This window comes from Chlorocebus sabaeus, chromosome 25, assembly GCF_047675955.1.
Source record: "Chlorocebus sabaeus isolate Y175 chromosome 25, mChlSab1.0.hap1, whole genome shotgun sequence".
NCBI lineage: Eukaryota > Metazoa > Chordata > Mammalia > Primates > Cercopithecidae > Chlorocebus > Chlorocebus sabaeus.
Window position 1 is genome coordinate 22,552,216 of NC_132928.1, and position 19,045 is coordinate 22,571,260.

Consider the following 19,045-nt stretch of genomic DNA (forward strand, 5'->3'; position numbering starts at 1 on the left):
TCTGTCCCTCATCCTGAAGCTGCAATGATGGAGGATTCCCAAGTAATAGAGTCTCCCCCAAGGTCAAAGGAAACCAAATGGAGCCAGCCAGGGAAGCTAAAATGAAAGGAAAGCAAGGGATCTGTGAAAGTCACGTGACCCTGGCTGGCCACGGTGCCTGTGGGAGAGTGGCCCTTTAAGAGCCCAGGTGTGGGTCAAACACTGAGCAGAGTTTCAGTTTTGGCAGCAGCGTCCAGTGCCCTGCCAGTAGCTCCTAGAGAGGCAGGGGTTACCAACTGGCCAGCAGGCTGTGTCCCTGAAATCAGATCAACGGGAGAGAAGGAAGTGGCTAAAAGTAAGTGTTACTGCTCTGGGATCCCCAGACAGGATGCTATCTGGAAAGGGCTCGGGACGATGGCTCAGGCAACCCCCTCCATTCCCAACTCCCAGTCTCCCAGATAGTGGGGTGAGAAGGACAAGGAGGCAGACCGTGACTGTGTGTGGTTGGGAAGTAAGCGTGCATATCCCAGTGGGATGAGTAGGGATACAAGTGTGTGGAAGCCCCCCATCCTTTTCTGATAAATATCAGCAAGTGGGAAGGGACTGCTGTGGTCAGCATGTGTAGCTGCACTCTTTCAGCTTGGTCTGCACCTGGATTTCCTAACTCCTCACAGTTGATTAACTGTGTGGCCTTAGGCAAGCCACCTAACCTCTCTGATCCTCAGTTTCTTAATCTATAAAACAAAGACAGAAATAACACCTATCATTCAGGGTCAATGTGGGTTCAAATGAGAAAATACGTGTGAAATAGCTTTGTCACCTCTAGAATGAAATAGGAATTGTTTCATATTTTTCAGTTTGGTTTAATTAATCAAGGATGTATTGAACACCAGACAGACCTGGGATTAGATAATGCTCATAAAGTATGGCACCTAGCAAGTCCTCTTCCAGTCTTTGAGGTTTCCCGCTTGTGGCTTTCTGGCAAAGGCATGTTCAGCTCCTTTTACTGGGCTTCCAAGAACCCCTGAAATCCTTTCCAATTCCACCTCGCTTTGCTCTAGCAGATTCCTGCCATGGGAGACATAAGTGTGTGTCATCGCATCATCCCGCCCTTCCTAGAGGTAGAAAAAATGAGGTCCTCACGGGGTCACTGAGTGAGGTAGGGCTGAGCCCCACAGGCAGCATACTCAACTCCTGCTGCTCCTCCTGGCTCTGCAGCCAGCAGATCTCAGACATGGGCTCCCCTCCCTTTGCCCATCCTGACAGCATCCCAAGCCAGCAGTGAGACCGTCCGGCACAAGGGCAGCAGCTGGTCAAGCTCTGTCCCCGACCCCCAGTTCCCTTTGTGCAACTGCCACGGTGCCTGGGGCCATTGAAGCTGCTCCTATTTTGTGCCATCACTTTCCCCCTTCACTAGGAGAATTATAGATCCCTTAACATCTGGAGAGGAGATGCCACTTTCAGGGGTTTAGGGATCTGGTGCCTGGACGTAGGTCTTCCCAGAGCCAGATCCGGAATTCTCTCTCCATCCTTCTCTCTGCCCCAGATGTGCTAATGTAACAGAAAGAACACTGAGCCAGGAGTCAGGAAAGCAACTCTCTCTGCCTATCTCCTAGCGCCTCTAGACCTCTGTGGCTTTAGGTGATAAAAAGTGGGGTCGCACAGGCTTCCATTTAGTAAACCCACTTGCCCTGGGCTTTCACAGCTTCATCTCATTCTCCCCTGATACAAACGAGGAGGTAGGCAGGGCTGGTTTTGTGATACCATTCCCTAGTTGAGGAAACCAAGACAGCATGAGTCTATGCGAGTGGTGTAAAGTCACCAGCAAATTTGAACAGTGAGGTTTTGGTACAGCCATTTTGATATGGTCATGAGGACATTTTGATGTCACCTACAAAGCAAACTATCCAAGTTAAAAAAAAAAATACCTATGCACTATGCTCAGCAGAGACCTTCGTCTATGTCTGCCCTCTCTCTGGAGGGGCTGGGGCTGGGGTCTCAATGCCACTGGCTTCGACACGGTATGGTGGAGTGGAAAGAGGCTTTGGCGTCAACATGCCTGGTTATACACATGGTTATGTAACATATCCTACACGTGGCAGGTGCTAAATAAATAGCAGCTAATATTTTCCAGGAAGAAATTTCTCTGTTGGCACCTACCCCTGGGTCCAGGTGTCTCTTCATTTTTTAATTGTTTGGAGTCTTGCTTTGTCACCCAGGCTGGAATGCAGTGGCGTGATCTCAGCTCACTGCAGCCTCCACCTCCTGGGTTCAAGCGATTCTCCTGCCTCAGCCTCCCGAGTAGCTGGGATTACAGACCCGTGCCACCACACCCAGCTAATTTTTACACTTTTAGTAGAGACAGGGTTTTACCACGTTGGCCAGGCTGGTCTTGAACTCCTGACCTCGTGATCCACCCACCTCGGCCTCCCAAAGTGCTGGGATTACAGGTGTGAGCCACCACGCCCGGCCCCAGGTATCTCTTTATAAGAACTGCCTTTTCTGTGAAAGGCAGAGAGGAAAGAACTGAACAAATTCTCTTCTCTAAGATTGGATATCCTGCTCCTTCCTCTCCCACTGCTTCCTCTCAACAGCAAGACCCTCTGAGGTAGAGCAGAGTGGCTAAGGGCCTATGCTCTTGATCCAGAATCCCATCTAAGTCACTTACCAACTGTGCAACCTTGGGCAAATGTCTCACCTCTCTGTGCCTCAATTATCTCACTCATGAAATGGGGTTGCCCATTTTGTCCTATCTCCTAGGGTGGCTGTAAAAATGAAACACATTAACACATGTAAAGCACCTGGAAAGGACTCAGTGTACGTTCTTCTAGCCTAGCCTGTAGTGCTTGTCTCCTCTCTTATCCACATGGGTTCAACCTAAGTAGCTCACTCTCTATCTTCAAACGATGCCCAGCAAGCAAACTTCTACTCTCATATCAAGTCCAGGGGACCTTTCTTCCTCTGAAAAAGAGGGAAACCTGAGATTAGATGGACAAAGGTTTGGACTCCACACCATGAGAGCTGACGTGCAGTCACTTTAACTGAATAGGAGCTTGTTAAATACATTTTATAAAAAGAAAAACTATTCTTCAGCACAGCTTACACTCCTGCCCCAATCCACAATTGTGGAGCCATATATTACAAATATGTTGGGACACTAACTTAGTAAACTGCAGCAGTGAAAAAACAACTGCTAGTTTAAGGACCAGAAAACGTGCCCTCATGCATGACATAATGTCATGTATATATAACTCAATAAAGAAGGCCCCTCTGCTCATTTAAAGCGTGATAATGGGGTAGTGACCTCAAATTCGGATTCTGCTGTGAGTCTTGGGGTCAAGAATCCCCATAACCCTTACATTTCCGACCTGCGTCATGAGGATAACAACATCTATCTCTTGGGTTGTTGTGCTGATGGATGAAGTCATACAAGAAAAGAACATAGCAAAGCATTTGGCACAAAGCGGGTGCCCAACATTATGTTCTTTTTCTTCCTTCCTTAAGCAAATCCTTTAAATCCAGCCCCAGCCACCCAGTGGGATGGGTCTCCCTGAGATTTGAATCCCCCAGGTTTGGAAGAAAGTCTCTGGTTTTGAGAGGAAGGGGTCTCTAATGATTCTGAAAGCTCGGGATCCTTCCAACTGTTACTAGAGAAATTGTGCTTCAAGTTTTAGCTTTGGGCAAAGAAGAGCTCCTGTTCCTGCGAGCAGGGGTATCCTCTCCTGCCAATCATCCCGTCTAGGACTGGACTGTGTGCATCCCGCCGATGTTGCCATCTGCCTGACCTGCCTGTGCATGCCTGATGCTCTCATCCCTGGCTTGAGACCATGCAGAGGGTAATGGGTGCACGCACATGTCCCCTCTCCACACGAACATGCATAGTCACCCAAACATGTCACAAAATGAGAAGTCTGGGACAGACGTCAGGGTCTTCACCTTGGAGAAGCTGGCATCTGACTCTCTGCAACCCAGGCCAAGTCCAGAAGAGGGCTGCTCAGCTTGTAGGAAGACCGCTCCTGTCTTCCACAAATATTAGGCAGTTGCTTATCTAGAGGTGAGGACAGGAACAAGAAGCAAGGACAACTGCTGCTGGTGTGGGTTCTTAAAAGCAGGCAGCATTTTGTCCTCCCACCTATGCCAGCACCCACCCTGTGCCAGCACAAGTAGCAAATGGTAGCTCTCTCAGGTCTTTGCAGCCAGCCCATCCCAACTGTTGCCGAGACTTCCTGGCCTCCTGAAAGCTGCTCCCACCTGGGAGCATCTCCCATGGCAGCTTGCAGTGCTTACGCAGGTGATGACACCCCAGCCAACGTCCCCTGATTGCTTTCACATTGGAGCTGACTGGTATTTGGCTAAGGCCCCACTCCAGGGATTAATCATTGACCTGGTAAGAAAGGTCTGGGGCAATTAACTGGACTCAAGAGAGCCTCGATGTTGCCATCTGACACCCATATCTGTTCCCACTCCCTCCCCTTACTCTTCCAAAGAACTGCAGAAACAAAATACCTTTATATTCACAAGGAAATAAAAGGTTCCTTGCTGGGAAATTCCCCTGCAACAAAGAAATAACCAAGATAAACAACTCTATTGCCTTTGGCTCAAGCTGAAGGGAGTCTGGGAGCAGGAGCAAGGGCCAGGGTGGTGAGGGAGGTCTGGGAGATAATGCCTAGCTTCCTCCTGCTTACAGCATCCTTATCTTTATGGCACTCATTACTGCCCAAATTACGATCATTTAACACTCTCTTTGTCAAGATAACTCCAAAGTTTAAAGTCTGTCAAACTCTGGGAAAGTGGGAACTCCTCTCTCCTCCTCTAGGCTGTAGTTGGGGCCTTGATGACAGCTGCTGTCAGGCAGGCCCCTGGGACCCTCAGCTCTCCTCAGCCCTGGGCTTTGTCCACAGTGGTGACAAAGTCCACACGGGCTGCTCCATCTGAGTGGTCTTATCTTTGATTCTTCATCTTTGTCTGCCAGGTCTTACCGGGCAGGATTACAAAGACCCTACCACCTAAGTTTTTAAACCCCAATTCCATAACCAAGTTGCTGGGAAAACACAAGCCTATCATTCAGCATCTCAAGATCTCAATGTTTTATCCATAAAATGGTTGTGATTATACCTCTCTGTCTTATTTCAAGGGAACATACAAAGCTCAAATGAAATAATGTAAATGATAGTGCTTTCATAAGCAACAGGGTCTCTACAAATAACACAAATAAGCATAAGGTAAAAGCATGCTCTTGTATTTGGGGTGCCATACAGCAGTGGAGAGGTTAAGCACATGGACTTTGCAGTCAGACAAAGATGGGCCTAAATCTTCCCCACCCCCATTCTGTGTACCCCCACACACTTAACCCCTGTGTGCCCTTGAGCAAACTACTTAACCTTTAAGCCTTCATTTCCTCCCATGTGAATGTGAATAAGAATACTAACCTTGTAGGGCTGATATCAAGACCATATGAGATAATACACATAAATTATTCAACACAGTGCCTGAGACAGAATAAGGGTGCAATCAATGGGGTTAGGACCATCATAATTACATTTACAACCTGAATAATCATGACACCTCCTCTGTGGGTCTCAGTTTCCTCATCTGAACACACCGTGAAATATGTCAGCCTGCTTCACCTCCCAGGAATGTCAGGAATGTAGGGAGGGCAGCTGAAACAGAAAGATGGGGCCACATATTGGTAGGAACCAATCACCCAGCAAGCCGTTCCTGAGATCTTACAGCGTGCCTGGGACTGTGTCTCATGGGCAGGGAAACAGAACAAATGACACAATATCTCTATCCCAAAGGAGCTTGCAGCTTAGTTGAGAAGACAAAAGCTACTTATAGCTATTAAGGAAATGTAAGTGTTGAAGGATGATAAGACTTCGAGTTGTTATAGAAAAGGTGGAGGCACTGATTCATTCAACAGGATTTATGTCAGTTGCTGGAGATACAAAGTCAAACAGATGTCACAGAATCTCTAAGGTCAACAGTCTTGGAAGACAAGGGGAGCTTCATCTCCTTGTGATTATTGTTTTCAGCATTGCACACGAGAAGGCGGCCTGAGTGGTGCGGCGCTCAGGACACACCAGCAATGCTGCTCTTCGTGCTCACCTGCCTGCTGGCGGTCTTCCCAGGTATGTCTGCCAGGTCCCTACTCCCCAAGCTCTACCCCTCCAGCCTGCCCGACTCCAGGGTTCACCTCCCTGGGGACACTAAAATCAGACTCATCCCCAGGGATGTCCCTCTCAAAGTTGGCACTCCCTTGAGGAAGAGTCATACAGAGACCATGTCTGTGAGAGTTGGAAATCAGGGACAGGAATGGCACTTCCTAATCTCAAGGCCAGGGGTCTGTGAAAGATCTTATTTGAGAATAACAAAGACCTTAACTTCAACCAAGCATCTCTATGACCCGCTGTGAAATCTGAGGGAAATCACTTATCCTTCCTGGCTCTCAATATTTTTATCTGGGGGAAAAAAAAGACAAGAAAATCATCTACAAAGTGTTTTTAGAAATATAAGGAAATAACACATGGCAAGTGCAAACTTGTAACACCTTACGAAAGTGGTGTTATTGTTTGAAAAAACAAAGGATGGCTGGATGCTAGCTCACCGCTGTAATGCCAGCACTTTGGCAGGCCGAGGCGGGTGGATTGCTTGAGGTCAGTAGTTCAAGACCAGCCTGGCCAACATGGAGAAACCTTGTCTCTACTAAATAGAAACCAAAATTTGCCAGCATGTGCCTGTAGTCCCAGCTACTCAGGAGCCTGTGGCATGAGAATCACTTGAACCTGGGAAGTGGAGGTTGCACTGAGCCAAGATCGTGCCACTGCACACCAGCTTGGGTGACAGAGTGAGACTTTGTCTCAAAAAATATATATGTATAAAATAAAAAACAAGGAATATCATAAATTTGTCATTCCCTTGTTCTTGAAATGGTTATCATTAATGAATTACAATTAGAATTTAATCGTGATTAAAACAGTCACTTTAATCTCAGCAATTTTCCAGCTGTAATATATGATAAATTATCAACAGAGGGCCTATGTGTCAGGTAGAAAACTACATCTCCTCATAGTGGATTATCTGGAACAGGCTGTACCTCCCAAGGGCCTCAGAAAACCTCTCTCTTCTGTACCCACAGCCATCTCCACGAAGAGTCCCATATTTGGTCCCCAGGAGGTGAGTAGTGTGGAAGGTAACTCAGTGTCCATCAAGTGCTACTACCCACCCACCTCTGTCAACCGGCACACCCGGAAGTACTGGTGCCGGAAGGGAGCCAGTGGCCGCTGCATAACCCTCGTCTCCTCAGAGGGCTACGTCTCCAGCAACTATGCAGGCAGGGCTAACCTGACCAACTTCCCGGAGAACGGCACATTTGTGGTCAACATTGCCCAGCTGAGCCGGGATGACTCCGGGCACTACAAGTGTGGCCTGGGCATCAACAGCCGAGGCCTGTCCTTTGATGTCAGCCTGGAGGTCAGCCAGGGTAAGGATCCAGGCTCCTTGGGTTTCTGGGAGAATGTTAGAGGGAATTCTCTAAGGTGCATGGAGGGCTGGAGGAGGAACTTCCTGACAAGGATGCGTAGCCCGGCCGGGGGTCAGAAGGCTCCCCTCTACCCAGGCAAAGACTTCTTAGAACAGGAGGAGGAGACAGATAGGGCCTACTTGGGGGTGATAAGTGAACCCTTCTAGGACTTGGTGGCCTATAACATTTTAGGCTTTCTGGAGACCCCAGCTTAGAAGGGTATCAGGAGGACAAATTTTCTCGTGTTTGCTACAGGTAGAAAGGGAAATCTGACATCAGGCTAAGGAGATAGAAAAGGCAGGGAGAGATTTACAGGGATCCTTAAATTCCTATCATTAATGCAACTTTCCACCAAGGTTTGGGCTGCCAAAAGGCTTCTTGTAAAATGTATATATATTTTTTTAACCCAGGAACCCTTAGTCTTTCAGTATTATCAGGATATACTAGATTATTAGTTCTTGACCAAAGACCAAGATCCTGAAAGGATGGGTTGCTAACAAGCCTATTCTAGTTGGAGAAAGAGAAAAAAAGAAAAGTTCTTTCTGACAAGGGTTTAACAATGAGGCCATTTTAGATAGTCAAGGACAACTCAAAAGAGAGGTCTTACAGAGGAAAGAAATTCAGGGGGACTCCCGAAGACATGTTCTGCTCCTTTGGAATATACATACTATTGTCTGTGGACTAAATGAGGAGGTCATTCAGGTGGGGATGGAGATTCGAAACCACAGAATCTTAAGAGGTGAAGAGGGCTTAGAGTTCACCCTGTCCGGACGCTTAGAAGAACGTGCCGATGGTGGGTATGCAGCCTCTGATTAAGCGCTTTAGCAGAAACTCACTGCTCCTCGAGACAGCCCATTTCACATTTACACTGTTGTAATTTTTGGAAACTTCTATTGTATGCGTTGAAATCCATCACCCTGCATTTACATTCGTTCTGTTCATTTCAACACACATTAATTTGGCCACCTACTACACAGAGGCATTGTGCTTGTCACAGCAGAGGGGTCAAACATGAGAAAAACATGCTACTGCCTTCAAGGTACTTCCAGTCCATGGAGAACATAATTAACCATACACCAGATTGGATGTAATAAGCGATGCAGATGTATCAAGAAAGCATAGGGCAGGGAGAGATTACTGTCAGCTTGGGGAAGGTTTCATGGAGGAGACGGCCGTCAAGCTGGGCCTTGGAACACATATTCTGACAGAGTTCCTCTGGGAAGGAGGGCATTCCAGGTTATAAGTCCACCCACACCCTAATTAGGAATAGCAAATAGTCCTATGTTGCAAGAAAGTAGAATCACAGTTTGCCCGCCCCCTACCCTGCACCCCTCATCCTGCAGGTCCTGAGCTCTCAAATGACACTGAAGTCTACACAGTGGACGTGGGCAGAACGGTGACCATCAAATGCCCTTTCAAGACTGAGAATGCTCCGAAGACGAAGGCCTTGTACAAGAAGATAGGCCAGAGCTCTGTGCTGGTCATTGACTCCAGAAGTTATGTGAATCCCAACTATCAGGGCAGAATACGCCTTCGTATTCCAGGTACTGGCCAGTTAATTTTCACCGTTGTCATCGACCGACTCAGGCTCAGCGATCATGGACTGTATCTCTGCCAGGCCGGGGATGGTTCCAATCGTGATGAGAAGAATGCTGACCTCCAAGTGCTAAAGCCCGAGCCCGAACTGGTTTATGAAGACCTGAGAGGCTCAGTGACCTTCCACTGTGCCCTGGGCCTTGAGGTGGCAAATGTGGCCAAATTTCTGTGCCGAGTGAACAGTAGGGAAACCTGTGACGTGGTCATCAACACACTGGGGCAGAGGGACTCAGCCTTTGAGGGCAGGATCCTGCTCAACCCCCAGGACAAGGATGGCTCATTCAGTGTGGTGATCACGGGCCTGAGGAAGGAGGATGAAGGGCGCTACCTGTGTGGAGCCCACTCGGATGGTCAGCTGCAGGAAGGCTGGCCCATCCAGGCCTGGCAACTCTTCGTCAATGAGGGTAAGGCCCTAGAGAAGGAGAGGGAGGAGGTGGGGCAGTCTTGCAGGTGAGAGCCAAGCTCAGCTCCCTCTGAGTCTATTTATCAATAGTCATCAATCAGCCAATAGCATCCACTCACTGACCAGCCCCGAAGTGGAGGCTGTGTGGGCTGCTGCACAGGACAGCGAGAAAAAGCAGCCTCTGCCTGGTGGCAGCTCCTAATTACTCTTCTGTTATCAAAGTCCTTTTGATGGCTATCCCTGCTTAACAAGTAAGAGGTGAGTAAAGCTCTTGATTGAGGCAGGACTTATAGACTGTGTTTGAGGGCTGTGGCAGGCTCTGCAGGGGTCCTCTGTCCCCTCCCCTGACCCCTGAACAAGAGGGGTGCCTCATCCCTCACCTTCAGATGGAAAAAGGATTGGCTAATCTTGGTATCAATGCGTTCCCAGGAGTGCCCCAGCTTCTAAATGTTTCACTCCCACATTTTGTAGGGTTATTTGTGAAGTTCAGCACCGTCTGGCCCACTCAGCCCTACTCTAGTGAGCCATCAGCATAGTGAAAGAATTAAATCCCAGCTCTGTCTCACCCCAGAGCACCCTGCATAGAGTTGCCCTCGCGAGAAGCAGCAAACCAGTACTTGCAGTTCCAAGTATCTGTGCTTGTGACTTTTTTTTTTAAAGGGGCTTATGTTCCCTGCACGCCATGTTCATGTCCAGCTTGGGGTCCTCACCAGGACCCCCTGCATCTTTGGTCACCTGGTTCTCTCTGGACCTCAGCTTTAGCTGCCTGGACAATGGCTATCGTCTTTGAGATGCCTCTTGGGGCCCCAACAATTAAGCTCACCTTTGCTACATACTTTATATTTTACATAATACCTTTCTAAATATATTTTCTTGATTTGGACATAATCCCATTTGGCCACTTTTGTGGAATACCCTTATTAGTGTACAAAACAGACAAAACCTTATACAGAGGGAGAGTTTGTAAGAAGCCAAAGAAGAAGAGCTGATATTCTCTCCTTCAACTCCTTCCATTCTCTGCTCAGAATAATGTGGAGGAAAAGAACAACATGTCCAGGTTGACGGGGAGACTCCATGTCCCTGGAGTCTGGCCCTGGTGGCTCCAGCTGCAGGCTCTGTGACATTAGGAAAGTTCCTTTTCATTTTCTGAGGAGGGTAAGGTGATTCGTGTAAACTTCACTCCCCATCCTGGGTGAGACCCTGGGAAGAAGGCTTCTCAGGCCACGCAAGGCTCTTCCTGCGTGGCCATCCTTCCATCCCATCTCTGTCTGTGCTTTCAGAGTCCACGATTCCCCGCAGCCCCACTGTGGTGAAGGGGGTGGCAGGAGGCTCTGTGGCGGTGCTCTGCCCCTACAACCCTAAGGAAAGCAAAAGCCTCAAGTACTGGTGTCTCTGGGAAGGGGCCCAGAATGGCCGCTGCCCCCTGCTGGTGGAGAGCCAGGGGCTGGTTCAGGAGCAGTACGAGGGCCGCCTCGCCCTGCTCCAGGAGCCAGGCAACGGCACCTTCACTGTCATCCTCAACCAGCTCACCACCCAGGACGCCGGCTTCTACTGGTGTCTGACCAACGGCGATACTCGCTGGAGGACCACCGTGGAGATCAAGATTATCGAAGGTAAGAGTTGAACAGGAAGGGAGAAAGCTCTAAGACCTCTCCAGCCAGCAGCAGCATCCCCAGCCACTCTTCCTCCTTTTTCACCCACCTCCACCCTGATGGGCCAGACCTCAGGAGGGAGCCCACCTATTCAGAGGTCACATTTTCATATCTGTAACACGCACCCTACACTCTGAATTACCATACATGGCACCTCCTACTCTCAAGAACATGGGCTTCTTTCGCAGTGTGCAGGCATCAGCTGAAGTTGAGGATTGCAGATACCTCTTTGTATGGAGTCTAGAAGAGAAGGAAGAGTGAGGAAAGCAAACTGAAGTCCATGTGCAAAGATCTATGGGTTATCGTAGACTCTGGATTGATCATGGTGCTCATCAATAATAATTATTACCTAGGCACACAATTACATTTCTTATGTAGTCAGAATAACATACTTATTTCTAATGCTATACAAAGAGGAAATGTAGACTGAGCATGGTGGTACATGCCTGTAATCCCAGCACCTTGGGAGGCCAAGACAGGAAGATCGCTTGAGCCCAGGAGACGGAGGCTGCAGTGAGCTATGATTGCACCACTACCCTCCAGCCTGGGTGACAGAGAGAGACCCTGTCTCAAAAAAAAAAAAAAAAAAAAAAAAAGGAAAAATGTTGAGATACATACATACATACATATATATGACAAGTGGACAGTGACACCAGAGTCACTTTCCTGCAGCATCTCCAAGTACCAACTTCTGTGCTTATTTCTACCTCCCTCCCTCCTCCAGGAGAACCAAACCTCAAGGTACCAGGGAATGTCACGGCTGTGCTGGGAGAGACTCTCAACATCCCCTGCCACTTCCCATGCAAATTCTCCTCGTATGAGAAATACTGGTGCAAGTGGAGTAACACAGGCTGCCAGACCCTGCCCAGCCAAGACGAAGGCCCCAGCGAGGCCTTCGTGAACTGTGACGAGAACAGCCGGCTTGTCTCCCTAACCCTGAACCCAGTGACCAGGGCAGACGAGGGCTGGTACTGGTGTGGAGTGAAGCAGGGCCACTTCTATGGAGAGACTGCAGCTGTCTATGTGGCAGTTGAAGAGAAGAAGGTAGCAGGTGAGTCTCCAAGGGCAGGGCCTGCGCCCCTCAGACCCAGAGGCAGGACTTCCTGAAGGCCCCTGCCTAAGAGCTTCTCAATCAGTGCTGGCCCGTATGTTTGGCTGTAAGAGGCTGAAAGTGGAGGACGGGAAGGGAGGGGACATTTAGGTCCTATATAGCCTCATTAAGCCTTTCAAAAGGGACATCTCAAATAAACATACCAACTAAATAAAAATAGTGGGTTTGCAATTTAACCTCGGCATTAAGACAACTCCCAGCTGAATGTGGTGGCTCACACCTGTAATCCCAGCACTTTGGGAGGCCAAGGTAGGCAGATCACTTGAGGCCAGGAGTTCAACACCAGCCTGGCCGACATGGAGAAAACTCGTCTCAACTAAAAATACAAAAATTAGCTGAGTATGGTGGTGTAATCCCAGCTATCTGGATAGCTGAGGCATGAGAATTGCTTGAACCCAGGAGGTGGGGGTTGCAGTGAATGAGATGGTGCCACCGCACTCTAGCCTGGACAACAGAGCTAGGTTCCATTTCAAAAAAAAAAAAGACAAGTCCCATAGTTGCCACTTCAACCCAGATTGAAGTCTCTTCTCTATCTGGAAATATTCTTCTCTGTATAGAAGAATAATATGCATACATCACTGTCATATACAATATGTTCATCTCCCTTCCCCCTGCCAAAGCTTGCCCTCAAAAGAGGGCCGGGTACCTTCGTTTACAAGGTCTGATCAAGAAAATTAGGAAACATCTAGTAAATTTGCATTTCAAGTCCTCTTTTAAAATTTCACATGAAATGTTTCAGCCCTAATGAGGGTATTTCGTAGTCCCTCAAGAAATCCTATTGTGTGGACCCTGCTGTTGGGACTCACTGAGGGGCCCTTCGCCAGGCTACCTCCAGGGGGCAGCACTATCGCACCCAGTTGGGCAGTCAGGAAGCCTGGAGCCAGCGTCTCAGAGCCTTGAAAATCTCCCCAGCGTAAGTGATGCGTCAGCCTTAATGATAGGTCAGCCTTTATGCACAGCTGATCTATGACACAAAGGCTTGAAGGTCCCCACCATACGTTTGGTAGTAATGGGGCAGAGATCATCTGTGACAGCTGAAGAAGGCCATCACAGCTCTGTTTCTAATGCCATCCTGGGTCCTACCCCAACAGCCTTGAGATTGAACCCTGACCCTGTGATTCCTCATGAAGTCTCCCCAGGCTCCTTCACCTCGAGGAGTAAGAGCATAGAGAAAAAATCACAACCCAGGCCCCACTCTTCCCTGCGGCAGGGTCCCGCGATGTCAGCCCAGCGAAGGCGGACGCTGCTCCTGATGAGAAGGTGCTAGATTCTGGTGTCCGGGAGATTGAAAACAAAGCCATTCAGGATCCCAGGCTTTTTGCAGAGGAAAAGGTCGTGGCAGATACGGGAGATCAAGCCGGTGGGAGCAGAGCATCTGTGGATTCCAGCAGGTGAGGAAGGATTCAAGGCTCCCCACTCGAACACCCCAGAGCTGAGCACCTGAGGCTGGGCCACCAGGTCCAAGGAGGAAAGCCTGTCTGTCTCTTGAGCACTGGGGCAGCCCTTACTACCTCTGCTTATACAATAAGTGGGAGGGTCCCATAGTACCCTCTGCCCTTCTCCCACGGCTGAGGAGGTGTTTACAAGTCAGTTCAGTCTTCCGGGCCTGGGATGCAACAAGGCCCAGTGCTTGCCTTTGCCAGTCTGGGAAGGCTTCTTAGAAGAACAGAGCTAGGGAGCTGCATCAGCAGGATGGGGTGGATAAACCTGGGAGGACAAAGTAGCCGAGTCAACCTTGGCAGCACATCCTCGGGCCCCCAGATCTCCTTTCCAGGGATGAACTAACTTAAGCCTTCTTCCAGCTCTGAGGAACAAGGTGGGAGCTCCAAAGCGCTGGTCTCCACTCTGGTGCCCCTGGGCCTGGTGCTGGCACTGGGAGCCGTGGTTGTGGGGGTGGCCAGAGCCCGGCACAGGAAGAACGTCGGTGAGTCCCTGGGATACTCCCTGCCTCCACCTCCAACCCCAGCCCTCAGTCCTGAATCATCTACCCATAGAGGAAGCTGCCATTGTATCTCCTTTTTCACGGGCTAAAACAAAGGATCCTGAGAAAGCAGGATGGGGAAAGATAAACCCACACATACTCGAAACTTAAATTCGGAGCTGCTGTCCAAATACTAACTCTGGAAAATCATCTGCAATTACCCAGGGTCTAGGTTCAGAGGCAGGGCTGCCAGGAAGAGAAGACTGGGTTTCAGGAGACCTTGGGCTTGGACTAATTGGATAACTAATGAGCTGTGTGACATTGGGCCATCCTTATGCCATGCCTCAGTTTCCTCATGGCTCAAGACAAGGATGATAATCACTACCTCACAGAGCTGATGTGAGGACCAAAGGAGATATTGTTCATTGAAAGATCCCAGAGTGACAAACAAAGATCAGGGATTACCAAGTCCTGATTACCCAGGAAAAGGGACTGGGGAGGAGACTCCCTCCCCATCCCCCTGGGTCATAGTCAGAGGTGCACCACCTCAGCTGTCCTGCAGGGCTACAGTGGATCTGCCTAGAGACAAGCAGCCCAGCCTGGCCTTCTAGGTCCCAGCCCCTGTCCCTACACCAACTCCTCTTCCTCCTGGACAGACCGAGTTTCAATCAGAAGCTACAGGACAGACATTAGCATGTCAGACTTCGAGAACTCCAGGGAATTTGGAGCCAATGACAATATGGGAGCCTCTTCGATCACTCAGGAGACATCCCTCGGAGGAAAAGATGGTATGACCCTCACTCAAGGGAATGCACAGCCCCTAGGGAGAGCAAGAATTGGCCCCACATCTGGGTTGGGAAAAGGAGGCTAGTAAGGGCTCACCTACCCTCTTTCTTCACAGAGTTTGTTGCCACCCCTGAGAGCACCACGGAGACCAAAGAACCCAAGAAGGCAAAAAGGGTGAGGAGGAAGAAGGAAGCCCCACTATGTGCCAAGGAAATGCAGCATGAGGGGCTGCAGTGAGACTTCAGGAAGAACTACCTTAATATGGGGGCTGATCCCAAAATAGGGAGGATGGTATAAATAGTCCTTAGGAGTCCTCAGGACTTTTTGAGGAAGAACTGTATCTTACTGGTGGTGGGATGCTGATGTGGATAAGACCCAGGAAGGAGGTGAGCTATATGATTAGGCTGTAAAATGGCAAGAGGGAGGCAGGCCGGGAGATGAGAAAAGCAGGTACATAAAAGATGGAAAGCTCCAATGCCAAATCCTGGTGATTAATGGATGCTCTTCCTGGGTTGGGGGACCCAAGGACCTCAGGCCACCCATCCTTCCTTAAGGGTTTGCTCAGGACCAGCTTTTTGCCTGGTCCTAGGAGACATTTGCTCGCTGTGGGCAGTTTGAGGCTAGAAGCCCCTGCTCACTTCTCTTGAAGCCCCAGCAGAGGCAACTCCTGCCTTTGGGTGCCATATACCATCCCCGCAATCTTCCCTAGGACTCAGGGGACCCAGAAAAATAACATCTCGTGCCTCTAATCCCGAGGTGATAGTTTTTGTTGTTGTGGTTGTTTTTATCATATCTACTTTTTCTTGAAACATCTCTGGCATTTAGCAAAGTTAGAACAAGTTATTCGTGGAGACAGCCTTCCCCTTTAACTCTGTGGTGCCAAAAAACTACCTCTCTGGGCTAGTAGAGAAAGAAAAACATACACCACCGTGGTTGACCCCAGCCTAGGCCACCTTGCCCGTGGACTGTGTGGGCAGCTTCCGGGGACAGGCCCGGGCAACAGAGGCGGTTCCACTCCACGTGTCAGAAGGAGGTAGTGAGACAGAAGGAGATATTTTTAGAGGCTGCAACTTTCCATTTCTCAAAATGCGTCCTGTTTGGTGAACATGGGGGCTGGGATGAGAACAGTGGGCCCCACAGGCTTGTGTTGCTTGGACCAAGATCATGAATTCAGGACATTGAGTACTTCCCCTCCCCCGACTCCACCCACTGAGCCAGTGCCCCCCACACTGACTCTTCTCCTCTTGTGCCTTAGTCATCCAAGGAGGAAGCTGAGATGGCCTACAAAGACTTCCTGCTCCAGTCCAGCACTATGGCCACCGAGGCTCAGGAAGGCCCCCAGGAAGCCTAGATGGGGTTGCCTCCTGCCTCCTGCACCCATGACAATCACCTTCAGAATCATGTCGATCCTGGGGCCCTCAGCTCCTGGGGACCCCGTTGCCTGCTCTAACACCTGCCTAGGTTTTTCCTACTGTCCTCAGAGGTGTGCTGGTCCCCTACTCAGTGACATCGAAGCCTGGCCTAATTGTTCCTACTGGGGATGAGGGCAGCGTGAGGAGGTCCCACTTGCAACTTCTTTCTGTTGAGAGAACCTCAGATATGGAGAAGAATAGAAGTCCTCACAGGTCCCTTGAAGGAAGAGGGACGGGGTGGGAGAGCTGATTGCAGAAAGGACAGACGTGTAACGCCCCTCTGCACCCTTATCATGGGATGTCAACAGAAGTTTCCCTCCACTCCATTTCTCCCTCCATCCTTTCTCTCTTCTTCTTTCCTTCCATCAAAAGATGTATTTGAATACGTACAGAATTCAGGCGCTCTGCTAGATGCTGTGACAGGTATGCCACCAACACCGCTCACAGCCTTTCTGAGGACACCACTGAAAGAAGCCACAGTTCCTCTTGGTGTATTTATACTCACTGAGTCTTAACTTTTCACCAGGTGTGCTCACCTCTGCCCCTGTTGGGAGAGGTCATAAAATTTCTCGAGTCCTAAAGCCTCAGGGGTCATGTATGATGAGCGTACATACAGGTAATTATAAACCCACATTCTTACCATTTCACACATGAGAAAATTAGGGTTTGGAAGAGTGAAGCATTTTTCTTTCTTTTTTTTTTTTTTTTTTTTTTGAGATGGAGTTTCGCTCTGTTGCCCAGGCTGGAGTGCAGTGGCACGATCTTAGCTCACTGCAACCTCCGCCTCTCGGGTTGACACCATTCTCCTGCCTCAGCCTCCCAAGTAGTTGGGACTACAGGCGCCCGCCACCATGCCTGGCTAATTTTTTGTATTTCTAGTAGAGACAGCGTTTCACTGTGTTAGCCAGGATGGTCTCGATCTCCTGACCTCGTGATCTGCCCGCCTCAGTCTCCCAAAGTGCTGGGATTACAGCCGTGAGCCACCATGCCTGGCCTCTTTTTTTCTTTTCTATTTTTTTTGAGACATAGCCTCACTGTGTCACCCAGACTGGAATGCAGTGACACAATCTCGGCTCACTGAAACCTCTGCCTTCCAGGTTCAAGCGATTCTCGTGCCTCAGTCTCCCAAGTAGTTGGGACTACAGATGTGGGCCACAACACCTGGCTTTTTTTTTTTTTTTTTTTTTTTTTGTAGCGACAGGGTTTCACCATGTTGACCAGACTGCTCGAACTCCTGGCCTCAAGTGATCCGCCCACTTTAGCCTCTCAAAGTGCTGGGATTACAGGCATGAACCACTGCACCCAGCCCTGAAGCATTTTTCTCAAAGGCCCCCAGTGAGATAAACTAGATTTGGTGTCTTCTCTCCCGGGCCAGGGATCTCTCTACAAGAGCCCCTGCCCCTCTGTAAGGAGGAGGAGGGAGAAGAGAAAATGTAAAGGAGGGAGATCATTCCCAGGCCCCACCATTTCTGTCACTCACATGGACCTAAGATAAAAGAATGGCCAAACCCTCACAACCCCTGGTGTTTGAAGAGTTCCAAGTTGAAGGGAAACAAAGAAGTGTTTGATGGTGTCAGAGAGGGGCTGCTTTCCAGAAAGCTAACATTAATTTCTTTTTCCCTCTGAGTTCTGTACTTCAACCAGCCTACAAGCTGGCACTTGCTAACAAATCAGAAATATGACAATTAATAATTAAAGACTGTGATTGCCACCAACGAGGCTCAGACTGTATTTGTCTCCAATACCTTCTGTCTCCCAGACAGCCCTTTCAGGGCTTTCTTTTCTTTTTCTTTTTCTTTTTCTTTTTCAAGACAGGGCACTCTGTTGCCCAGGCTAGAGTGCAGTGGTGCAATCACGGCTCACTGCAGCCTCTACCTCCTGGTTTCAAGTGATCCTCCCACCTCAGCCTCCAGAGTAGCTGGGACTGCAGGCATCTACCACCACACTGGCTAACTTTTTGTATTTTTTTGTAGAGACAGAATTTCGCCATGTTGCCCATGCGGGTCTTGAATTCATGGGCTCAATTGATCCTCCCACCTCTGCCTCCCAAAGTTCTGGGATCACAGACACAAGTCACTGCATCTGGCTGCCTTTTGCTTTGGTCCCGCTTTTAGACACCCTGAAACCCTCTTGTCTGTCAAGATCATTCCTAAGTTCTGGTGCTAAACCATGTCATATTCTATAAGGACTGCCCTAGCTGTCTGTTGGCAGCTAGCCCCCCCATCTCATCCCTAGACTCTTCCACAGGGCTTTTGTGTGTGGAGAGTTCTCTCTGCAAGAAAGTTCTCCCCAGTCTGCCATCCTGCTTGATGTGAACCTTTGCTTCCACCCAGGCCTTAAACATAATGCTGTGGATGCTATGAGCTTCCCAAGTCTACACTTTCCTGGGACTCAGACTTCAGTCCTCTTTTGGTCTCCCCTCCAGCCCCACTAACTGCAGTACTCAGTCTCAGTTCCCAGGCCCTGACCTGGGTCAGAGCCTTGGGCTTCTATCCAGCCAGAAGAGGGGGCATCAGAAATGTTTATTTCTCTCTTCTGTGATGGGGATGCAGAGCTTCTGGAATGACAGCAAATCGTTCCAGGAGGATCAAAATGACAAGGTGTGTCAGAACCTACCACTGTCTTACCCTTTCAGGAAGCTGTTCTCTGACTCACCAAAGGGCCAT

At 49.2% G+C, this 19,045-nt stretch overlaps 1 protein-coding gene across 1 annotated transcript; it reads left to right on the forward strand.

Moving 5' to 3' along the window:
- The first annotated feature begins 239 nt into the window (after window positions 1-239).
- PIGR (polymeric immunoglobulin receptor) lies at window positions 240-18,051 on the forward strand. Its single transcript, XM_007988655.3, has 11 exons — window positions 240-334; window positions 6,012-6,107; window positions 7,115-7,459; window positions 8,842-9,498; window positions 10,778-11,110; window positions 11,874-12,200; window positions 13,471-13,651; window positions 14,063-14,184; window positions 14,838-14,969; window positions 15,083-15,141; window positions 16,223-18,051. Exons 2-11 carry the CDS (start codon window positions 6,065-6,067, stop codon window positions 16,316-16,318), a joined length of 2,295 nt encoding a protein of 764 aa, XP_007986846.3. The 5' UTR covers window positions 240-334; window positions 6,012-6,064; the 3' UTR covers window positions 16,319-18,051.
- The last annotated feature ends 994 nt before the right edge of the window (window positions 18,052-19,045 follow it).

What these genes read in the sequence shown, in the direction of transcription:
- PIGR (XM_007988655.3), top strand. Translation starts at nt 6,065, where the DNA reads ATGCTGCTCTTCGTGCTCACCTGCCTGCTGGCGGTCTTCCCAG. An exon ending in CCTGCTGGCGGTCTTCCCAG is followed by an intron (nt 6,108 to 7,114) that starts GTATGTCTGCCA and finishes CTGTACCCACAG; the next exon opens with CCATCTCCACGAAGAGTCCC. An exon ending in CCGGCACAGGAAGAACGTCG is followed by an intron (nt 14,185 to 14,837) that starts GTGAGTCCCTGG and finishes CCTCCTGGACAG; the next exon opens with ACCGAGTTTCAATCAGAAGC.